The sequence below is a fragment of the Tachyglossus aculeatus genome (genome assembly GCF_015852505.1).
Source record: "Tachyglossus aculeatus isolate mTacAcu1 chromosome 12 unlocalized genomic scaffold, mTacAcu1.pri SUPER_6_unloc_1, whole genome shotgun sequence".
NCBI lineage: Eukaryota > Metazoa > Chordata > Mammalia > Monotremata > Tachyglossidae > Tachyglossus > Tachyglossus aculeatus.
The window spans coordinates 17,966,212-17,985,214 of NW_024044828.1; the positions used below are offsets into that span (position 1 = coordinate 17,966,212).

At 52.1% G+C, this 19,003-nt stretch overlaps 1 protein-coding gene across 1 annotated transcript in view; it reads right to left on the reverse strand.

Annotated features, from left to right (window-relative positions):
- Window positions 1–100: 100 nt before the first annotated feature.
- Window positions 101–19,003, reverse strand: part of MYH6 (myosin heavy chain 6) — a 32,385-nt gene continuing 13,482 nt past the window's right edge. The window contains exons 19-37 of the mRNA XM_038740952.1: window positions 17,941–18,196; window positions 17,504–17,746; window positions 17,112–17,288; window positions 16,228–16,373; window positions 15,820–15,910; window positions 14,024–14,413; window positions 10,826–10,952; window positions 9,214–9,332; window positions 8,757–8,953; window positions 7,848–8,031; window positions 7,339–7,504; window positions 7,071–7,195; window positions 6,336–6,644; window positions 5,339–5,542; window positions 3,901–4,026; window positions 3,394–3,669; window positions 1,044–1,139; window positions 759–893; window positions 101–218 (exon numbers count right to left, since the gene is read on the reverse strand). Coding sequence (XP_038596880.1) covers window positions 198–218; window positions 759–893; window positions 1,044–1,139; window positions 3,394–3,669; window positions 3,901–4,026; window positions 5,339–5,542; window positions 6,336–6,644; window positions 7,071–7,195; window positions 7,339–7,504; window positions 7,848–8,031; window positions 8,757–8,953; window positions 9,214–9,332; window positions 10,826–10,952; window positions 14,024–14,413; window positions 15,820–15,910; window positions 16,228–16,373; window positions 17,112–17,288; window positions 17,504–17,746; window positions 17,941–18,196 — 3,388 coding nt within the window. The 3' untranslated portion in view covers window positions 101–197. The remainder of the gene's footprint in view (window positions 219–758; window positions 894–1,043; window positions 1,140–3,393; window positions 3,670–3,900; window positions 4,027–5,338; window positions 5,543–6,335; window positions 6,645–7,070; window positions 7,196–7,338; window positions 7,505–7,847; window positions 8,032–8,756; window positions 8,954–9,213; window positions 9,333–10,825; window positions 10,953–14,023; window positions 14,414–15,819; window positions 15,911–16,227; window positions 16,374–17,111; window positions 17,289–17,503; window positions 17,747–17,940; window positions 18,197–19,003) is intronic.

Genomic DNA, 19,003 nt, shown 5'->3' on the forward strand with positions numbered 1-19,003 from the left:
AGGGACAACCTGATCACCTTGTAACCTCCCCAGCGCTTAGAACAGTGCTTTGCACATAGTAAGCACTTAACAAATACCATTATTATTATTATGAATCCGTTGCAGCCGTTTATTTTGCAGAGTTTGGGGAAGCCGGGGGATGCGGGGCCATTGAGGGGGAGGAAGCAGCGTTGGCTTGGGGGGGACCACTGGGGTCCTTACTCTTCATCATGGAGCTTCTGTGGGAGAAGAAGAAGGGGAAAGGGGGTGTGAGCCCAGGAGAGTCACGGGGTGGGGAGTTGGGGGAGTTGAAACTGGAATGAGCCCTCCTGCCCTGGAGGTCTTTAAGTGTCAGACCAACTTCATTTCCTTTCAAGCGCTCAGTGCAGTGCTCTGCACACAGTAAGTGCTCAATAAATACGATTGAATGAATGAATGAGTTTCCTGGACCCAGGCAGGGTCTGAGGGGCCAGGGGCTTGAGACACTGTGGCTAACTGAAGCAAGAGTGGGGTTTGGGGGGCTTCAGGGGTGCTGGTTGGAGAGGTGGGGCACGGAAGTGGGTGTCTAAGCCCAAGGGAGGCGTCTCCCCCTCTAGACTGTAAACTCCCAGAGGGCAGGGATCATGCCTACTAGCTCTGTTGTACTCTCCCAAAGCACTTTGTACAGTGCTCTGCACACAGTAAGCGCTCAGTTGATTGATGGGGTGAGCCCAGAATTGGTGGAGCGGAGGGAGGTGGGAAAAGGACGAGGGGAAGGGGGTCCTGGTGCCCGGCCTCACCTTGGCACCGATGTCACGGCTCTTGGCCCGCAGCTTGTTGACCTGCGACTCGGCGATGTCTGCCCGCTCCTCGGCCTCGTCCAGTTCGTGCTGGACCTTCCGGAACTTGGACAGGTTGGTGTTGGCCTGCTCCTCCTGGGGAAGGGGGCAGCCCGGGGGTCACCCTCAGCTGCTCCGGAGAGTCGGTCCCGGCTCCCTGCCCCGGGGCAGTCCCTCCAGCCGCGTGCCAGTCCTCCTCGCCCGTCTCCCAGGGCTCCCCCGGCCGGGGGTCCGGCAGCCACTCACCGCCTCCTCCGCCTGCCTCTTGTAGGCCTTGACCTTCAGCTGGAGTTTGTCCACCAGGTCCTGCAGCCGCAGCAGGTTCTTCCGATCCTCCTCCGTCTGCCGGGGGCGGGGAGTGTGCGGGGGTGGGTGTCCGCACTCAAAGAGGGGAACTGTGTCCCCTTTCCCTCCCTCATCCCTCCAGTCTTCCTCCATCGGCCCCCCCGATTTCCAGACCCCGCAGACCAGAGTCAAGGTGAGGAGACCCCGGGACCCGGCTAACTTCCCCTGGGCAGGTTCTGAGTGGGAGGAATCGATCCCAGGGGTCTAGAAGACAATGAGTCATAGAGGTCCTGGAATTCTGGCATGGCTGGCTTTTCCAGGTGGAAAAGACCCCTTTGAGTGTCATCTCTCTGCTTCTTGTGCCACTGATGTACTTCCCAGGTGTCAGTACAGAGCTCTGTGCTCAGTAAACTCCAGCACCATTTCTCTCTCCTCTAATAATACTACTAGTAACTGGGATATTTGTTAAGTGCTTACTAGCACTATACTAAGCACTAGGATAAATACAAGCTAATCAGATCCCACATGGCACTCTCCAAGGCTAAGTAGGAGGGAGAACAGGTATTGAATTCCCACTTTGCGGATGAGGGAACTGAGGCACAGAGAAGTGACTTACTCAAGGTCATACAACAGGTATGGGGTGGAGCCAGGATTAGAACCCAGCACCTCTGACTCTCAGGCCTGAACTCTCTCCACTAGGCCACACTGCTTCTCTAGCCTTCTCAAAGATGCTTTAGATCTACTGAAGCTGTGAACACCCTGGTCTCTGGGATTAGCCTCAGGCTGGGTTGGAATGTTCCGTGGTATTTACTGAAGGCTTACTATGTGCAGAGCACTGTACTAAGCGCTTGGAAAAGTACAATACAACAGAATTGGTAGATGCATTTCCTGCCCACAACAAGCTTCTAGTTAAGAGGTCCTGTCTGGTCTTTCCCTTCAGACCACAATGGCCTGGGATTCAGGAAACCCATGTCCCTCTCTGCCCTGAGTTTGCTATGTGAAACCATCTCTGCCATGGTCCCTGACCCCCTGCCCGCCTCAGCTCTCTCGGGGCCACGGCTTGTGGAAGCGGACGACAATGGTCTCTCCTGTGAATTTGAGCAAGTCACTTCGCTTCTCCATGCCTCAGTTACCTCATCTGTAAAATGGGGATTAAGACTGTGAGCCCCACATGGGACAGGAACTGTGTACAACCCAATTTGCTTGTATCAACCCCAGCGCTTAGTAAGGTTCCTGGCACATAGTAAGCGCTTAACAAATACCACAATTCTGCCCTGCTCTGGGTCCAAGCGCTAGCTCCCTGACCCCTGTCTGCCCACCCAAATGTTCAACCCTCAGCAGCCCCCAGAGAGTGGGTGAGGGCTCAGGAGAGGAACCTTGAGAATGGAGGGGTCACAGGTGTCAACTTATCTTTTGAAGTGTGTCAGGGAAAAGTGAGGGGATTTGGAAAGGAAGACTGGTGGATTTGACAAACCGAGGGGGGAGAAAGACATGATTTTGAGTCCTAGATGATAGAGCATAGTGATGAGAGTCCTGGGGCCTGAATTCTAGTCCCAGCTCTGCTCCTGGCCTTCTGTGTGACCTTGGGTAAGTCTCTCATCTGTAAAATGAGGACATGAAAGCTGCTTTTCCTTTCTCCTAGACTGTTAGCCTTGTGTGGGACAGGGGCTGTGTCTGTTCTGATTAGCTTTGATCTACCCAGAGTTTAGGACAGTGCTTGAATAATAATAATATTGATGGTATTTGTTAAGCACTTATTATATGTCAAGCACTGCTCTAAGTGCTAGGCTAGATAATAACAATAATGGCATTTATTATGTGCAAAGCACTGTTCTAAGCACTGGGGAGGTTACAAGGTGATCAGGTTGTCCCACAGGGGACTCACAGTCTTAATCCCCATTTTACATATGAGGGAACTGAGGCACAGAGAAGTTAAGTGACTTGCCCAAAGTCACCCAGCTGACAATTGGCAGAGCCGGGACTTGAACCCATGACCTCTGCCTCCAAAGCCCATGCTCTTTCCACTGAGCCACGCTGCTTCTCTACTTCACGCTGCTAGATACAAGGAAATCAGGTTGGGCACAGTCCCTGTCCCACATGGGGCTCACAGTCCTAATCCCCATTTTACAGATGAGGTGACTGAGGCCCAGAGAAATTAAGTGACTTGCCCCAGATCACGGAGCTGACAAATGGTAGATCTGGGATTAGAACCCAAGTCCTTCTAACATCCAGGCCACTAGGCCATGCTGCACCAGGAGGATGGTAATGATAAAAAGAGTCTCTGTGAAGGGGGAGAACGTCAGCCCCTCACCTGGTAGGTGAGCTCCTTGATGCGTCGCTCGCACTTCCTCATGCCCTTCACGGACTCGACGTTCCGCTTCTGCTCGGCCTCCAGCTCGTTCTCCAGCTCCCTCACCCGGGCCTCCAGCTTCTGCAGCTGCTTCTTGCCGCCCTTCAGGGCGATCTGCTCGGCCTCATCCAGCCGGTGCTGCAGGTCCTTGATGGTCTGCTCCATGTTCTTCTTCATGCGCTCCAGGTGGGCACTCGTGTCCTGCTCCTTCTTCAGCTCCTCGGCCATCATGGCAGCCTGTTGTTGGAAGGAGGGGAGAGAAGAGGGCAGTGAGGGAGGTTGGGACAGCCAGATCCGACTCCGGCTTGGGGGCCGTCCCCACTCCCTGAATCCCCCTGTCCCCCGGCTTCCGGAGAGGGGCTGGAGGAGGCCGCCGTGGGGGACGAGGCCTCTATAACCCAAGCGCCTCTGCTTCCCGGGCAGAGCGGATCTTCCCCGGAACCCGCAGACCGCCTGGGCGGGACTCACGTCGGTGATGGCTTTCTTGGCCTTCTCCTCGGCGTTCCGGCACTCCTGCACGGCCTCCTCCACCTCCGTCTGAAGCTGGGACAGGTCGACCTCCATCTTCTTCTTCTGGTTGATGAGGCTGGTGTTCTAGATTGGAGAGGAGAGGAACCAGGGAGGGAACTGAGTCTTCCCTAAGTCAGGTTTCAGGCCTCTCGCTGGCCCAAGTGTACCTGCCCTAACCTAAGTCCCAGCACATTCTGGGAGTTGTTTGGCTAAGTTCTAGGCCACGGTGTAGCCATGGCTCAGTTCTGAAGAAGGGATTCAAACCACCTCGTCACCCACTTGGATTCTCAGCTCCTCCAGGCCCAGAAAAAAGGTTTTACAATTTCCACAGACAAAAATCAGTGGGCAGTGAGCTGTATGAAGACCCCCCCAACACACACACACACAGAAATATGAGAGGCAGCATGGCCTAGTGATTAGAGTGCGGGCCTGGGACTCAGAAGAACCTGGGTTCTAATCCTGACTCTGCCACTTTGTCTGCCATATGACCTTGAGCAAGTCACTTAACTTCTCTGTGCCTCAGTTATCTCATCTGTAAAATGGGGATTAAAACTGTGAACCCTACTTGGGACATGGACTGTAAGCAATCCAATTAGCATTTATCTACCCCAGCACATAGTACAGTCGTTGGCACACAGTAACCGCTTTTCAAATACCACAATTATTATTACTATGTTCATGTTATAATCAAATGGACTTGTGGCACAAGTATTCTAGACCAACTAGAAAAATTGCCCAAAGGCCCCTGGTTTTTGGCTCCAGGAAATGAGGCTGTAGAACTCCAATACACATTTGGGTCACTGGAATCTGCTCTCTAGAACTGTTTTAGAACTGTTTCCCTCTTTTAGACTGTGAGCCCACTGTTGGGTAGGGACTGTCTCTATATGTTGCCATCTTGTACTTCCCAAGCGCTTAGTACAGTGCTCTGCACACAGTAAGTGCTCAAGAAATACGATTGATTGATTGATTGATTGATTTTAAGCCATGGTTTAAGAAATAGCGAATGTGGTGGTTTTTCGGCTCAGCAGGATTTGACTTCCATCCTTATTTTGGAGAGTGGGCCTGACCCTGGACAGCATCAGGCTAAAATTGTCCTAGTCCAGGGTTGGGTCCCAAGACTGAGAGGACAGCTCGATCACTGCTTTTCAAGGGCCTTGGGGAACCCACCCTGCCTTGAGCCAAAGAAGCTGGATACCCAGATACCATGGTGTGGAGGGGTCTCCCGTGGCTGATCCATGGGATGTCCTGGACTGTGGTCCTGGTGTCAGGAGGGAAGAGGGTGTTAGGTCTCTGCCGGGCCTCCCTCTGACCCACCAGTGGCCGCAGATTCTGCGCCAATCATGGAAGGTGCCGGCGAAGCACAGCTTTGGGCCCACGTCTCGGGGCCGGTCCTCACCTGGGAGTGGAGCAGTTGGACGCGTTCGCTGGTCTCGATCAGCTCCTGCTCCGCCAGCTTCCGGGCCCTCTCCGTCTGCTCCACCACCGCCCGCAGCTCCTCCAGCTCCGCCTGCAGCAGGGTGTTGCGTCGCTCCGCGATGGCGATGTTCTCCTTCAGGTCGTCGTTGGCACGCACCGCGTCGTCCAGCTGGATCTGCGTGTCCTGGAGGGGAGACAGTCCCAGGGCACAGCTCGAATCCTGACCTGGATCTGAGCCCGGGCTTCCCATCCTGGTTTTAGCAGGGGCTGATGGAGGACAGGTGCTATGGCCTCCTGCATGAAATTGTAAAATTCTTAAGGGCAGGGACTGGGTATATTGACTATTGCATTCTTCCAAGCGCTTAGTGCAGGGCTCCATACACAGTAAATGCTTAAAAGTATGATTGACTGACAGATGGGATGGATGGATGGATGGATGAGTTGATGGATGGGTGAGTTGTCGGGTGAATGGATAGATGGGTAGTTGGATAGGTGAGTGGTTGGGTGGATGAATAATAATTAATAATAATTATGGCATTTGTTAAGCAATTACAAATTAAGCAATTAGAGAAGCAGCGTGGCTAGAGAAGCAGCGTGGCTCAGTGGAAAGAGCACGGGCTTAGAAGTCAGAGGTCGCGGGTTCTAATCCCAGCTCTGCCGCTTGTCAGCTGTGTGACTTTGGGCAAGTCACTTCACTTCTCTGTGCCTCAGTTCCCTCATTGGTAAAATGGGGATTAAGACTGTGAGCCCCACATGGGACCCAACCCCAGTGCTTAGAACAGTGCTTTGCACATAGTAAGCGCTTAACAAATACCAAAATTATTATTATTCTTATTATTCTTAATTACTATATGCCTTCCAGTCAGTGTTCTAAGTGCTGGGATGGGTGGGTGGGTGGATGAGAGTGGGGGTGAATGGATGGGTGGGTGGGTGGACCGGTGAATGTCCCTCCCTCCTGCTGGATTAGGATCTGCTACCTTGAGCTGGGCCTGAGCAATCTTTAGATGCTTCTGGGCCTCAGCTGACGTCCTGTTGGCCTGGCTCAGCTGGATCTCCATCTCATTGAGATCGCCCTCCATCTTCTTCTTCACCCGCAGGGCCTCGTTGCGGCTGCGGGTCTCGGCCTCCAGGGAGGTCTGCAGGGACTCCACCACCCGCAGGTGGTTGCGCTTGGCCTGCTCCATCTCCTCGTCCTTCTCCGCCAGCTTCCGCTCGATCTCCGCCTTGATCTGGTTGAACTCCAGCTGGGCCCGGAGGATCTTCCCTTCCTCGTGCTCCAGGGAAGCCTGGGGGGGCAGGGAGGCACAGTTGGGCTTGAGCGGGGAAAAGGGGGACTCAGGGGGCTCCAGTTGGGGGGAGATAGAAGTAAAAAATATGGGCTGGAGACCAGGAAGGAGGAGAGAGGGGACTGGAAAAGGAAAACATGGAGGATCCAGGAAAATGTAGGCGAGTCACGGAAGATATAAGGAGATGTGAAGGACACAGGGAATCATAGACGACCCAGGGGGACATGGAAGACCCAGGGAGACTTGGGGGACCAAAAAAGGAAAAGGAAAAGATCTACACTTCCCCATTTCTAGTTCCAGGTGGCCATGACCCAGGGGGAGGAAAGAGCTGGAGTCCAAAGGTAAGATGCACTTTCATAACCCAGGGGAGGCAGTGACGGAGTCAGCGTGGGCAGAGCCGGAGCCGGAGGCTCTAGGAGGTCTCACCTCGGCCTCCTCCAGCGCCGACTGCAGCTCCATCTTCTCCACCTCCAGCTGCTTGCGGACTTTCTCCAGCTCGTGGGCATTCTTGCCTCCCTCTCCCAGCTGCTCCGTCAGGTCCGAGATCTCCTCTGAGTGGGGGCAAGGTGAGAGGGAGCATCAGGGATGGGGTCCCAGATCCCAAGGGGCCTTCAGCTTCCCTCCTCCTTCTCCAAACTCCCCATTTTCTCATCTCCAGATTTCTGCCCCAGCGGGGGTCCCACCCCCAGCTCACCCTGGAGATTCTTGTTCTCCCTCTTGAAGGTCTCCAGATGCTCCAGCGACTCCTCGTAGGCGTTCTTCAGCTTGAAGAGCTCCGTGCTGAGGGAGCGTGCCTCCTTCTGGGAGGCCTCCAGTTCCGACTGAGACTCCTCAAACTTCTGCTTCCACTCCGCCAGGATCTGGGGAGGGGAAGGTGGGCTCACCCTCCTGTTCTCTGGGATCTACATCTGTCCGGGACCCCTCTGCACCCCATTCCCAGTCCCTCTACAGGCTCACCCCTCCCAACTGTCACTTTTCCCCCTTTCCGCCTCCCATACCCTTCCTGGCTCCCCTCTCTGGTGGAATCTTTCTCCGATTCCTTCATTCTCCCCTGGTTCTTCTTCACCCATCGTGGCTTCTCTCCCAGTCTTTCCTCCCGCCCCATCTCCAGAATCCCCTCCTCTCCAGATTTCCCTCCTCTCCAGATCCACCCTCCTCCTGCTTTCCCTCGGGCCAGGGTTTCCTGGTCCCTGTGCCCCGCACCTTGTCGAAGTTCCTCTGCTTTTTGTCGAGGGCAGCGGCGGCAGCGTTAGACCGTTCCACGTCCACCATCAGGTCCTCGATCTCGTTCTGCAGCCGGTGTTTGGTCTTCTCCAGCGATGAGCACTTGGCGTTCACGGCCTCCACGGCCTCTTCCGCGTCCTGCAGCCTCTGCGCCAGCTTCTTCCTGCCCAGAGGAGAGGAGTGGAACTGAGAGGTCAGTGGGGGGCCTCTTAAGGGGGCTGGAGAGTGACCTACATCTTTTTCTAAAGCAATCCAGAACGCCTCATAGTGTGGTGGAAGACAGGCACTGCGGACCCGTAGAGTAATCCAGAGCCAAAATGATCCAGAATCCCAGTTCAGATGGATTCTTGGCTGAAGATCCTCCAAATCCTCTTTGGAGGGATTCAGAATCAGGATAAGGACCATCTAACACTGTCACTCGCCAGGAATGGTTTCCAGACCCAACTCCTCCCCAAGACACTTACCTGGGTCGATGGTGGCTCCTCTGACCAACAAGCTTTTTGCTCGTCTTATACGTGAGTATCAGGTATAATCTGGGCCAAAAGCTTGTCTGTCACAGGAAGTGGTCCAGGGCCAGCTGGGGTAGGGGTTGGAGGATAATGGGGGTCAGGGTCCTGGGTAATGCAGTTACAGTGTGGGGGTCCCCCGCTCCCTCTGGTTCCCATCCTGGGTCCCGATGCCTCATCTCAGGGCGACCCCAGCCCTTTCTTCCTGCCAACTCTGAGGCTGGAGTAATCTGGTCTTCCCCCACAGAGCATCTCTCCAGAGGGCCCCACTCTCTCCACTTCCCCAAGAGCTTCGGGCCTGGGACCCCGGCTGAACAGGGAGGAGAAGGAGGGAGAGGAGGAGAAGGAAGAGGAGGAGGAGGAGGAGGTACTCAGGACTCACTTGGCCTCCTCCAGCTCCTCGGTCCTCTGGATGGCGTCCGTCTCGTACTTGGTCCTCCACTGGGCCACCTCAGAGTTGGCTTTGGACAGGACGCGCTGCAGCTCGGCCTTGGCCTCCGTCTCCTCCTCATACTGCTCCCGCAGCAGGTCACAGTCGTGCCGGGCGGACTGCAGCGCGTGGGCCAGAGCGTTCTTCGCCTGCCGGGTGGATGGGGTTGAAAAAAGCGCAAGGTACCAGACTCAGTCTCCATGGACAGCTTCACTCCCATGGCCCTCCTCCAGCCTTCCAGACTTCTCCCACAATCTTTCAGGCTTCACCTTCAGCACCTCCAGCTCTCCAGGCTTCACCCACAGTCCCCAGGTTCTGCCTCCACCCTCCAGGCTCCAATCACATCCCCTCAGACGCCGCCTTCACTTTTCCAAGGTTCCCTTCCGAGCTGGTGAGGCCTCAACCTCACCTTGGCCTCCTCCTCCAGTTGTCTCTTGAGGTCTTCCATCTGCTGAGTGTAGGACAGCTTGCCCCGGGTCAGCTGGGAGATCAGGGCCTCCTTCTCCTCCAGTTGGCGGGATAGTTCACCTGGGTAAGAGCAGGGAGGACCAGGAGGCCCATTGAATTCCCTACAGTCTAGGCCCATTGGATTCCCTACAGGCTAGGCCCATTCATTCATTCATTCATTCATTCAATCATATTTACTGAGCGCTTACTGTGTGCAGAGCACTGGACTAAGCGCTTGGGAAGTACAAGTTGGCAACATATAGAGATGGTCCCTACCCAACAATGGGCTCACAGTCTAGAAATACTAATGGTATTTATTGAGCGCTTACAGTGTGCAGAGCGCTGTACTAAGTGCTAGGGAAAGTACAATAAAATAGTTGGTAGTTGCCCACAAGGAGCTTACTGTCTACAAGTGGCTCAGTGGAAAGAGCACAGGCTTTGGAGTCAGAGGTCATGGGTTCAAATCCCGGCTCCACCAGCTGTCAGCTGTGTGACTTAGCCCGGGGAATCCCAGCCAGGACAACCTATCACTCCTGGCTTTCTGTGATTGGGAAAGTCTGGATCCCTTACAGCAGGCAGGAGATGGGAGGTGACTCTTTCGGGTCAACCAGTCACCCCACATCGGAGCACCTCCTGATTGGCTCCAGGCCAGTAGATGGCTGGTACCCCACCATAATACTAATAAATAATGATGGCATTTATTAAGCGCTTACTATGTGCAAAGCACTGTTCTAAGGGCTGGAGAGGTTACAAAGTGATGAGGTTGTCCCACGGCGGGCTCACAGTCTTAATCCTCATTTTCCAGATGAGGGAACTGGGGCCCAGAGAAGTGAAGTGACTTGCCCAAAGTCACACAGCTGACAACTGGCGGAGCTGGGATTTGAACCCATGACCTCTGACTCCAAAGTCCATGCTCTTTCCACTGAGTCACACTGCTTCTCTAATGTTCTCTCCCCCTAGGGCAAGAGCAGGTTTGGGGGAGGGGACTCGTGACAAAAGATTTAGTGAAAAGAGCACAGGCCTATGAGTCAGAGGACCTGGGCTTTTTCTAATCCCGGCTTTGCCATTTGTCTGCCGTGTGTCCTCGTGCAAGCACTTACCTCCTCTGTGCCTGTTACCTCATCTGTAAAATGGGGATAATAATAATAATAATAATAATAATAATAATAATAATAATGGCATTTGTTAAGATCTTACTATGTGCAAGGCACTGTTCTAAGCACTGGGGAGGTTACAATGTGATCAGGTTGTCCCACGTGGGGCTCACAATCTTCATCCCCATTTTACAAATAAAAGGTAACTGAGGCACAAAGAAGTGAAGTGACTTGCCCAAAGTCACACAGCTGACAAGCAGCGGAGCCAAGATTAGAACTCATGACCTCTGACTCCCAAGCCCGGGCTCTTTCCACTGAGCCACGCTGCTTCCCCTGAAGAAGAGGATGAAGACTGTGATCCCCATTTGGGACGTGGACTGTGTCTACCCCAATACTTAGGACAGTGCCTTTCACATAGTAAGCGCTTAACAAAATGCCATTAAAAAAGAAAAGCGGGGGGTCCCGGAAGGGGGACTGCACCATTTTCAGTCTGCAGCTTGGCCCTCTGTGTAGTAAAGTCATTGAGAGAGCGCTGGGTCTCCTCCAGCTTTATCCGGTACTCATTGGTCTGGTCTTCCAGGGTCCGAGCCATCTTCTCCAAGTTGACCTGGAGGCAGAGAGACAGCTGGAGTGAGGGACAGCCAGGGGGGCCACCAAAGGACTGTGGAGTTGGAGGTGGGGAGAGAGAAGAGAGACACAGAAAAGGGAAGAGATGGTGAGGGTAGAGGGGGAGAGAGTAAAAAGAAGGCTCCTGCTTGCTTGTCACATCTCGAGAAGCACAAAGTGGCACTGGAGATGAAGCACCAAGGTGATTGGGGGATGGGGTAGCTACTATACATAGCTCCATCAGGAAAATTATGACTCTGGTTGGGAAAGAGCCCCCTTTTTCCTCTCCTCAATTAATCAATCAATCGTACTTATTGAGCGCTTACTGTGTGCAGAGCACTGTACTAAGCACTTGGGAAGTACAAGTTGGTAACATAACTCTCCTCCTCCCCATCCCCCCCCGCCCTACCTCCTTCCCCTCCCCACAGCACCTGTATATATGTTTGTACAGATTTATTACTCTATTTGTTTTACTTGTACATATTTACTAGTCTATTTATTTTGTTAATGATGTGCATTTAGCTTTAATTCTATTTGTTCTGATGACTTGACACATGGGACAGGGACTGTGTCCTATTTACTAGTCTATTTATTTTGTTAATGATGTGCATTTAGCTTTAATTCTATTTGTTCTGATGACTTGACACGTGGGACAGGGACTGTGTCCGATCTGATTACTATAGCTTTAATTCTATTTGTTCTGATGATTTTGACACCTGTCTACATGTTTTGTTTTGTCGTCTGTCTCCCCCTTCTAGACCGTGAGCCCGTTGTTGGGTAGGGACCGTCTCTACATGTTGCTGACTTGTACTTCCCAAGTGCTTAGTACAGTGCTCTGCACACAGTAAGCGCTCAATAAATACGATTGAATGAATGAATGAACGAATGAAGAAATTCACTGAGAAGAGATGTGATCAAAGATTTCAAAGTTGAGGAGGGCATGGCCGGAGGGAAAATGGAACTATTATTCTCAGCTTGTGGGCATGGAATGTGTCTGTTTATTGTTGTATTGTACTCTCCCAAGTGCTTATGGTACAGTACAGTGCTCTGCACACAGTAACCACTCACTGTTTTCTGACTGACTGATAAATCCCACAACGCAGGGTGATGGGGCACCTCCTGAAGCTTGAAGCGGGTCGCCTCAAACCAAACTTCTTCACAGTCACTGCCACAGAAAGTTATGTCAGCTGAAAGACAGGGTAGGTTCAAGAGGAGTTTGGAGAAATTCATAGATGAGAGCGGCAAGATGGGTTGCTAGAGGGAAAGTCAGGGATGTTAGATGTTTCATCCCAAAGCCCTACTGAGAGCTCACCTCCTCCAAGAGGCCTTCCCAGACTGAGCCCCCTTTTTCCTCTCCTCCTCCCCATCCCCCCTGCCCTACCTCCTTCCCCTCCCCACGGCACCTGTATATATGTTTGTACAGATTTATTACTCTATTTTACTTGTACATATTTACTAGTCTATTTATTTTTTTAATGTTGTGCCTCTAACAGTGCTCAGCACTTAGAACAGTGCTTTGCACATAGTAAGCGCTTAACAAATGCCATTATTATTATTATTATTATTATTATTATTATTATTATTATTATTATTATTATTTCTGTCAACTTGACACCTGTCCACATGTTTTGTCTTGTTGTCTGTCTCCCCCTTCTAGACTGTGAGCCCATTGTTGGGTAGGGACCATCTCTATATGTTGCCAACTTGTACTTCCCAAGCGCTTATTACAGTGCTCTGCACACAGTAAGAGCTCAATAAATATGACTGAATGAATGAATTCACTATCCTATTTATTTTGTTAATGATGTGCATTTAGCATTAATTCTGTTTGTTCTGACGCCTTAACACCTGTCCACTTGTTTTGTTTTGTTGTCTGTCTCCCCCTTCTAGACTGTGAGCCCATTGTTGGGTAGAGACCATCTCTATATGTTGCCACCTTGTACTTCACAAGCACTTAGTACAGTGTCCTGCACACAGTAAGCGCTCAATAAATACGACTGAATGAATGAAATGAGAAGGAAAACAGCATGGCCTAGTGGAAAGAGCAAGTGCCTGGCAGTCGGAGGACCTGGGCTCTAAAACCATTTCTGCCACTTGTCTGCTGTGTGACCTTGGTCAAGTCACTTCACTTCTCTGTGCCTCGGTTCCTTCATCTGTAAATTGGAGATAAAGATTGTGAGCCCGCGTAGGACATGGACCGCGGCCAACCTGATTATCTTTTATATACCCCAGTGCTTAGTACAGCGCCTGCACATGCAAGTACCAATAAAAATAAAAACACACAAAAAAATGAGGAAGGATGTCAAGGAGGCAAGCGTCACTAGAACTCCCCAAGGATCCTGTTTCTGTGGAGACAGAATCCTGGGCTGGCTGGACAATACTTAGAAATGTAATCCTCTAGTCTGTAAACTTCTTGTGGGCAGCGATCTTGTCTACCAACTGTTATAATTCTATTTTCCCAAGCACTTAATACAGTGTACTGCACACAGTAAGTGCTTAATAAATACCTCTGACTGATGGATTGAAAGATGGATGGAGGAAAATAGCAGAGATGGATGGAAAGAGATGGATGGAATGAAGAGTCAGATTAATTCATTCAACTGTATTTACTGAGCACTCACTGTGTGCAGAGCACTGTACTAAGCACTTGGGAGAGTACAATATAAGAGTAAACAGGCACATTCCCTGCCCACAACGAGTTTACAATCCAGAGGCAGGCGGCAGTGCAAAAAGAGGCGAGGAGGAAAAGAACATCCGTCCACGTGTTTCGTTTGGTTGTCTGTCTCCCCCTTCTAGACCATGAGCCCGTCGTTGGGTGGGGACCGTCTCTATATGTTGCCGACTTGGACTTCCCAAGTGCTTAATACAGTGCTCTGCACACAGTAAGCACTCAATAAATACGATTGAAAGAAAAAGAATGTGGGCAATTATTATATTGTATTTTCCCAAGCGCTTAGTATAGTGCTCTGCACACAATAAGTGCTCAATAAATATGATTGAATGGATGAATGAAAGAAAGGAGGAGGGAGATGGGTGACCGTGGGGAAGCGAGAGGAGGGAGAGTGATCCCACCTTGGCCTTGATGATCTGCTCCATGTTGGAGGTGACGTCGTCCAGTTCCAGCTTGAACTCGCTCTTCTCCTTCTCCAGCTTCTGCTTGACGCGCTGCAGGTTGTCGATCTGCTCGCCCAGCTCGGCCACGCTGTCGGCGTGCTTCTTGCGCAGGGCGGCGGCCGTGGCCTCGTGCTGCAGCGTGGCCTCCTCCAGATCCCGCCGCATCTTCTGGAACTCGGCCTCCCGCTTCTTGTTCATCTCGATCTGCACCGAGGTGGCCCCGCCCGCCTCCTCCAGCCGCTCGCTGATCTCCTCCAGCTCCCGGGACAGGTCCGAGCGCAGCTTCTCCACCTTGGCCCGCGCCGTCCGCTCGGCCTCCAGCTCCTCCTCCAGCTCCTCTATGCGAGCCTGGGAAAGTGCCGGGATCCAGAACCGTAAGACCTCCTGCCTCGATCCAGAACTGTGATTTTAGACCGTTTTTTTAATGGTATTTGTTAAACGCTTACTATGTGCCAGGCACTGTACTAAGGGCTGAGTAGATACAACCTTATCAGGTAGAACACAGTCCCTGCCCGCATGGAGCTCATAGTCTTCATCCTTATTTTACAGGTGGAGATAACAAGGCCCAGAGAAGTTAAGTGACTTCCACAAGGGCACGCAGCTGTCACTGGGATTAGAACCCAGGTCCTTCTCTCTCCCAGGCCTGTACTTATCCACTAGACAAGCGCTTACTGTACTGTACTTTTCCACAAGCGCTTAGTACAGTGCTCTTCACACAGTAAGCACTCAATAAATACGATCGAATGAACTAGACCATGCTGCTTCTCAATGCAGGGATCCAGGACTGCGATTTTTAGGCCATTAGAATGCAGAGACCCAATGTCATTAGACCCAGTGTGTCAAAACGGGGAGAAGGAGCATAATTTAGTAGATAGATCACGGGTTTGGGTGTCACAGGGACCTGGGTTCTAATCCCGCTTTGCCACTTGTCTGCTGGGTGACCTTGGGCAAGTCATTTCACGTCTCTGTGCTTCAGTTACCTACCTCATCTGTAAAATGGGGATTAAGTCTGTGAACCCCATGCGGGACACGGACTGCATCCGACCCGATTAACTTGTATCTAACCCAGCATTTAGTACAGTGCCTGGCACATAGTAAGAGCCTAACAAATACCATAAAAAAAAAATCAGGACTGTGAGTTTCTGGCCGTCAGGCATCAGGGGCTCACAGCCATTAGACCTAGTATCCCAATCCAGAACCGGGAATTCTAGACCAGTGAAACGCAGCAAACTCTGGCTTCTCCATGTGAGGCAAAGAGAAAAGGTCTAGAACATCAACTTATAGAGCACCAAGGACTAGGGTTCATTCTTCAATGCTCCTGGGGGCCAAAATGATCTCTAGGTCACTCGAAAAAGATGCAGTGGTCCTTGGAAGCGTGCAAGGGAAGGAAGACATTCATTCCCTGTCCACAAGGAGCTTACGATCTAATTAAAATGATGGCATTTATCTGGCATTTACTATGTGCCAAGCTCTGGGGTGGGTAGAAATAGGATAATCAGACCACACACTGCTTCTGTCTCACACAGGGCTCACCAGTCTAAGGCTTTGGAAGGACAGATGAGGCCCAGAGAAATGCAATGAAATGAAATGCAACCTGCTGACTGCGAGGTAGCCAGGGCAGAGATGGACAGTCACAACCCCCCCCCCCCCCCGGCTCAGTGGCTGATATTCCACTGTGGGACTCTCCACAGACCTCTCTCTTCCCCTCCCCTAGGCTTCCCAGTCCTCCAGGTCCGGTGGGGAAAAAGGAGCACCTGGTTTTCCTTCAGCTTCTTCTGCAGCTGCAGGGCTAGAGCCTGCTCATCTTCAATCTTGCTGGTCTGCTGGTTTATGTCAAACTCCTTCCTGAAAAAGAAGACACGTCTCCTTGTTCTCTCCCTCTTCAGGTCCAGGGAAGGCTCTGGATCTCTAGAACATAAGCTCCATAAGTTGTGGACTGGAAATGTGTTTGCCTACCCCACTGCATTGTGCTCTCCCAAGCGCTTAGTACAGTGCTCTGCACGGAGTAAGCGCTCAATAAATACCACTGATAAATCAATATCATGGAGAGATCTCCTTGTCCAGCAGTGGTCCCATGAAGGGTCAGACTTCTGGGGATGGGGAGGGGAGAAGGCACCCGCAATAGACTGTCTCTTTTTCCCTCCCACTGCACAAGTTCCTACTTCTTGAGTTTTTCCTCCAGCTGCTGCTTGTCGTTCTCCAGGTCCATGATGCTCTCCTGGGTCATCTTCAGGTCTCCCTCCAGCTTCCGCTTGGCCCGCTCCAGGTCCATCCGGATCTTCTTCTCCTGCTCCAGGGATCCCTCCAGCTGCCCGGGAGTGACAGAGGGAGAGAGTCAGGCTGGGTGAGGGGCAGAGATCCTCACCCCAACAGCCTTCCCTAGGAACCTCGACTACCTGCGGGGTCTCAGATTCCACCAAGGGCTCACTCTGTTGAGGGTCCCCCCATGACCCTGCAGATCTGGGGGCGCACATGTGGGTAGCTACCATGAAGACCCCCAAGATTTAGGCATCCAACTCTGCTGAACTCTTGAAAACTTTAAGTCTTTAAGCCCAGAGAAACCAGAGGTTCAGTTGCCTAAGAAAGCTTTCTATAACAAGAGATTTGGAAATTCAGGATTGGTGATGTCTTTGCCTGCTGATATTTTCTGGAAATAACTGACTGGAGGGAGCGTGGCCTAGTGGAAAGAGTACAGGACTGGGAGAAGCCCCAGGTTATTCCTGCCATGTGACCTTGGAAAGTCACTAAATTTCTCTGGGCCTCACCTGTCCTTCCAAACCCTTGGACTGCGTTCCCTGTGTGAGATAGGGGCAGCGTCTGATCTGATTGTCTTATTTCTACCCACTCCAGAGCTTGGCACATAGTAAATGCCAGATAAATGTCAACATTTTAATTATATCATAAGCTCTCTGTAGACAGGGAATGCATGTTTTCCTTCCCTTGAACTCTCCCAAGCACTTCATTCAATGGCTCTCACTCAGCAGACACTCAGTAAAAATCATCATAATTACAGGGCAAGGTAGGGGACAGAGCCAAGGTCACTCACATCGTCCACTTGCTGCTCCAGCTTGATTTTAGACTTGGCCAGGGTGTTGACCTTGTCCTCCTCAGCCTGGAGGTCATCCAGGGCCTGCTGGTGGGCCTCCTGCAGAGCCTTCTTCTCCTTGGTCAGTTTGGCGATGATCTCGTCCAGCCCAGCCATTTCTTCCGTCAGGTTCTTCACCTGCCGAACGAGAGCCCCAGCCCCGATGGGGTAAGAGGTCAGCGGGCCCCGAGCCCATAGTGGGATCGAGGGGAAACTCAGGTGGAATCCAGATTCCAGGTTCAGTCCATGGGGACCACCACCGTCCTGTCCCTTGGAGCTGACTGAGGGGCAGAGCCCAAAGGGGCTGGGGAGAAAAGCCGGGGGCCCGGAGGGGGAGGAAGTTCCCTGCTCACCTTGTTCTCCGTAGCGTGTTTCTCCTTCTCCACCTTGGCCAGCGTCAGCTCCAGGTCGTCAATGTCCTTCTTGAGCTCCGAGCACTCATCTTCCAGCTTGCGCTTCTTGGCCGTGAGCTCGGCGTTCATCTCCTCCTCGTCCTCCAGCCGCTCCGTCTGCTCCTTCGCCTTGGCCTCCAGCTGGATCTTGTTCTTGATCAGCTGATCGCAGCGCTCCTCCGCGTCTGCCAGGTTGTCTTGCTCCTGGATAAGGAGGATGGAAGGGGAAGGAAGAAAACTGAAGCAAAGAGAGAGGAGGCCGGTGTGGGGAGAAAGGGAGAAAGAGGTTTGATCCAGCAATGGAGTAACAGGGCCAGAGCAATGGGGAGGGACCCCAGGAAGAGGTAGGGTGCTTCCGGGTGGGGTGATGATGGTTGGGGGTGGGGTGGTTTTCTCACCGCCTGGACTTGCAGCTGGAGGTCATTCTTCTCCTGCAGGAGGGACACCATCTTCTCCTCCAGCTCCTTGCGACGGGCCTCTGACTTCTCCAGCGCATCTTTGATCCTCCCAAACTCCTCCTTCATGGTGGCCATCTCCTTCTCCGTCTCCGCGCTCTTCAGCAGCGGCTTGATCTTGAAGTAGAGCTTCATCCAGGGCCAATTCTTGACCCCCATGAAGGCCCGGATGTTCCACTGAATCACCAGGAGAGCGTCTCTGAGACGGGGACGTTAGCAAGGATGAGCAGGTGCCATCTCTCCCGGGCACATCAACCACCCCAAATCCCTCGCCCCCTGCCCCTTCTCACCCACCAATGTGACTCAACCCCAGCAGGACCTGAACTTGGGAAGAATTCTGGAAAACTCTGTGGAAGTCAGGACCACAGGCAGGATATCCTGTGATATTTGGCTTCAAGACCTAAAGCTTCTAAACCTCCATAAATGGGGCCCGGTCGTTGACTGCCATCAACACTTAATGGGGGGTAATGAGGCCAATCCATCACTAGAGCATTTTCCCTGAGTGAGAAAAACCCTCATCAATATCCAGGGCTTTCCCAGTGCCAATGATTGTGCCATCCTTTTATGACTTCTCTACTGTCTATAACTGTTCCTGTGACAATTGCTATCCTGAAACGTATGTTTAACTTAAAACTGTTCCAGGTCTCTGGCTAAACTCATCCCAGTGTTTTCGACTGTTACAGTGGCTATAATTATCCCAGTGACTCTGACTGTTCAAAAAGCCATGACTGCCCCAAAGCCTAGGCCTATCCCAAATCTGATTACTCCAATGAGGCTAAATGCCCCAACACATATGACAGTTCCAGGCTCCAGCATGGTCTAGTGGGTAGAGCACGGGCCTGGGAGTAAGAAGGACCTGGGTTCTAAACCTGGCTCTGGCACTTGTCTGCTGTGTGACCTTGGACAAGTCACTTCACTTCTCTGTGCCTCAGTTACCTCATCTGTAAAATGAGGACTAAGACCGTGAGCCCCGTGTGGGACAGAGACTGGGTCCAACCCGATTTGC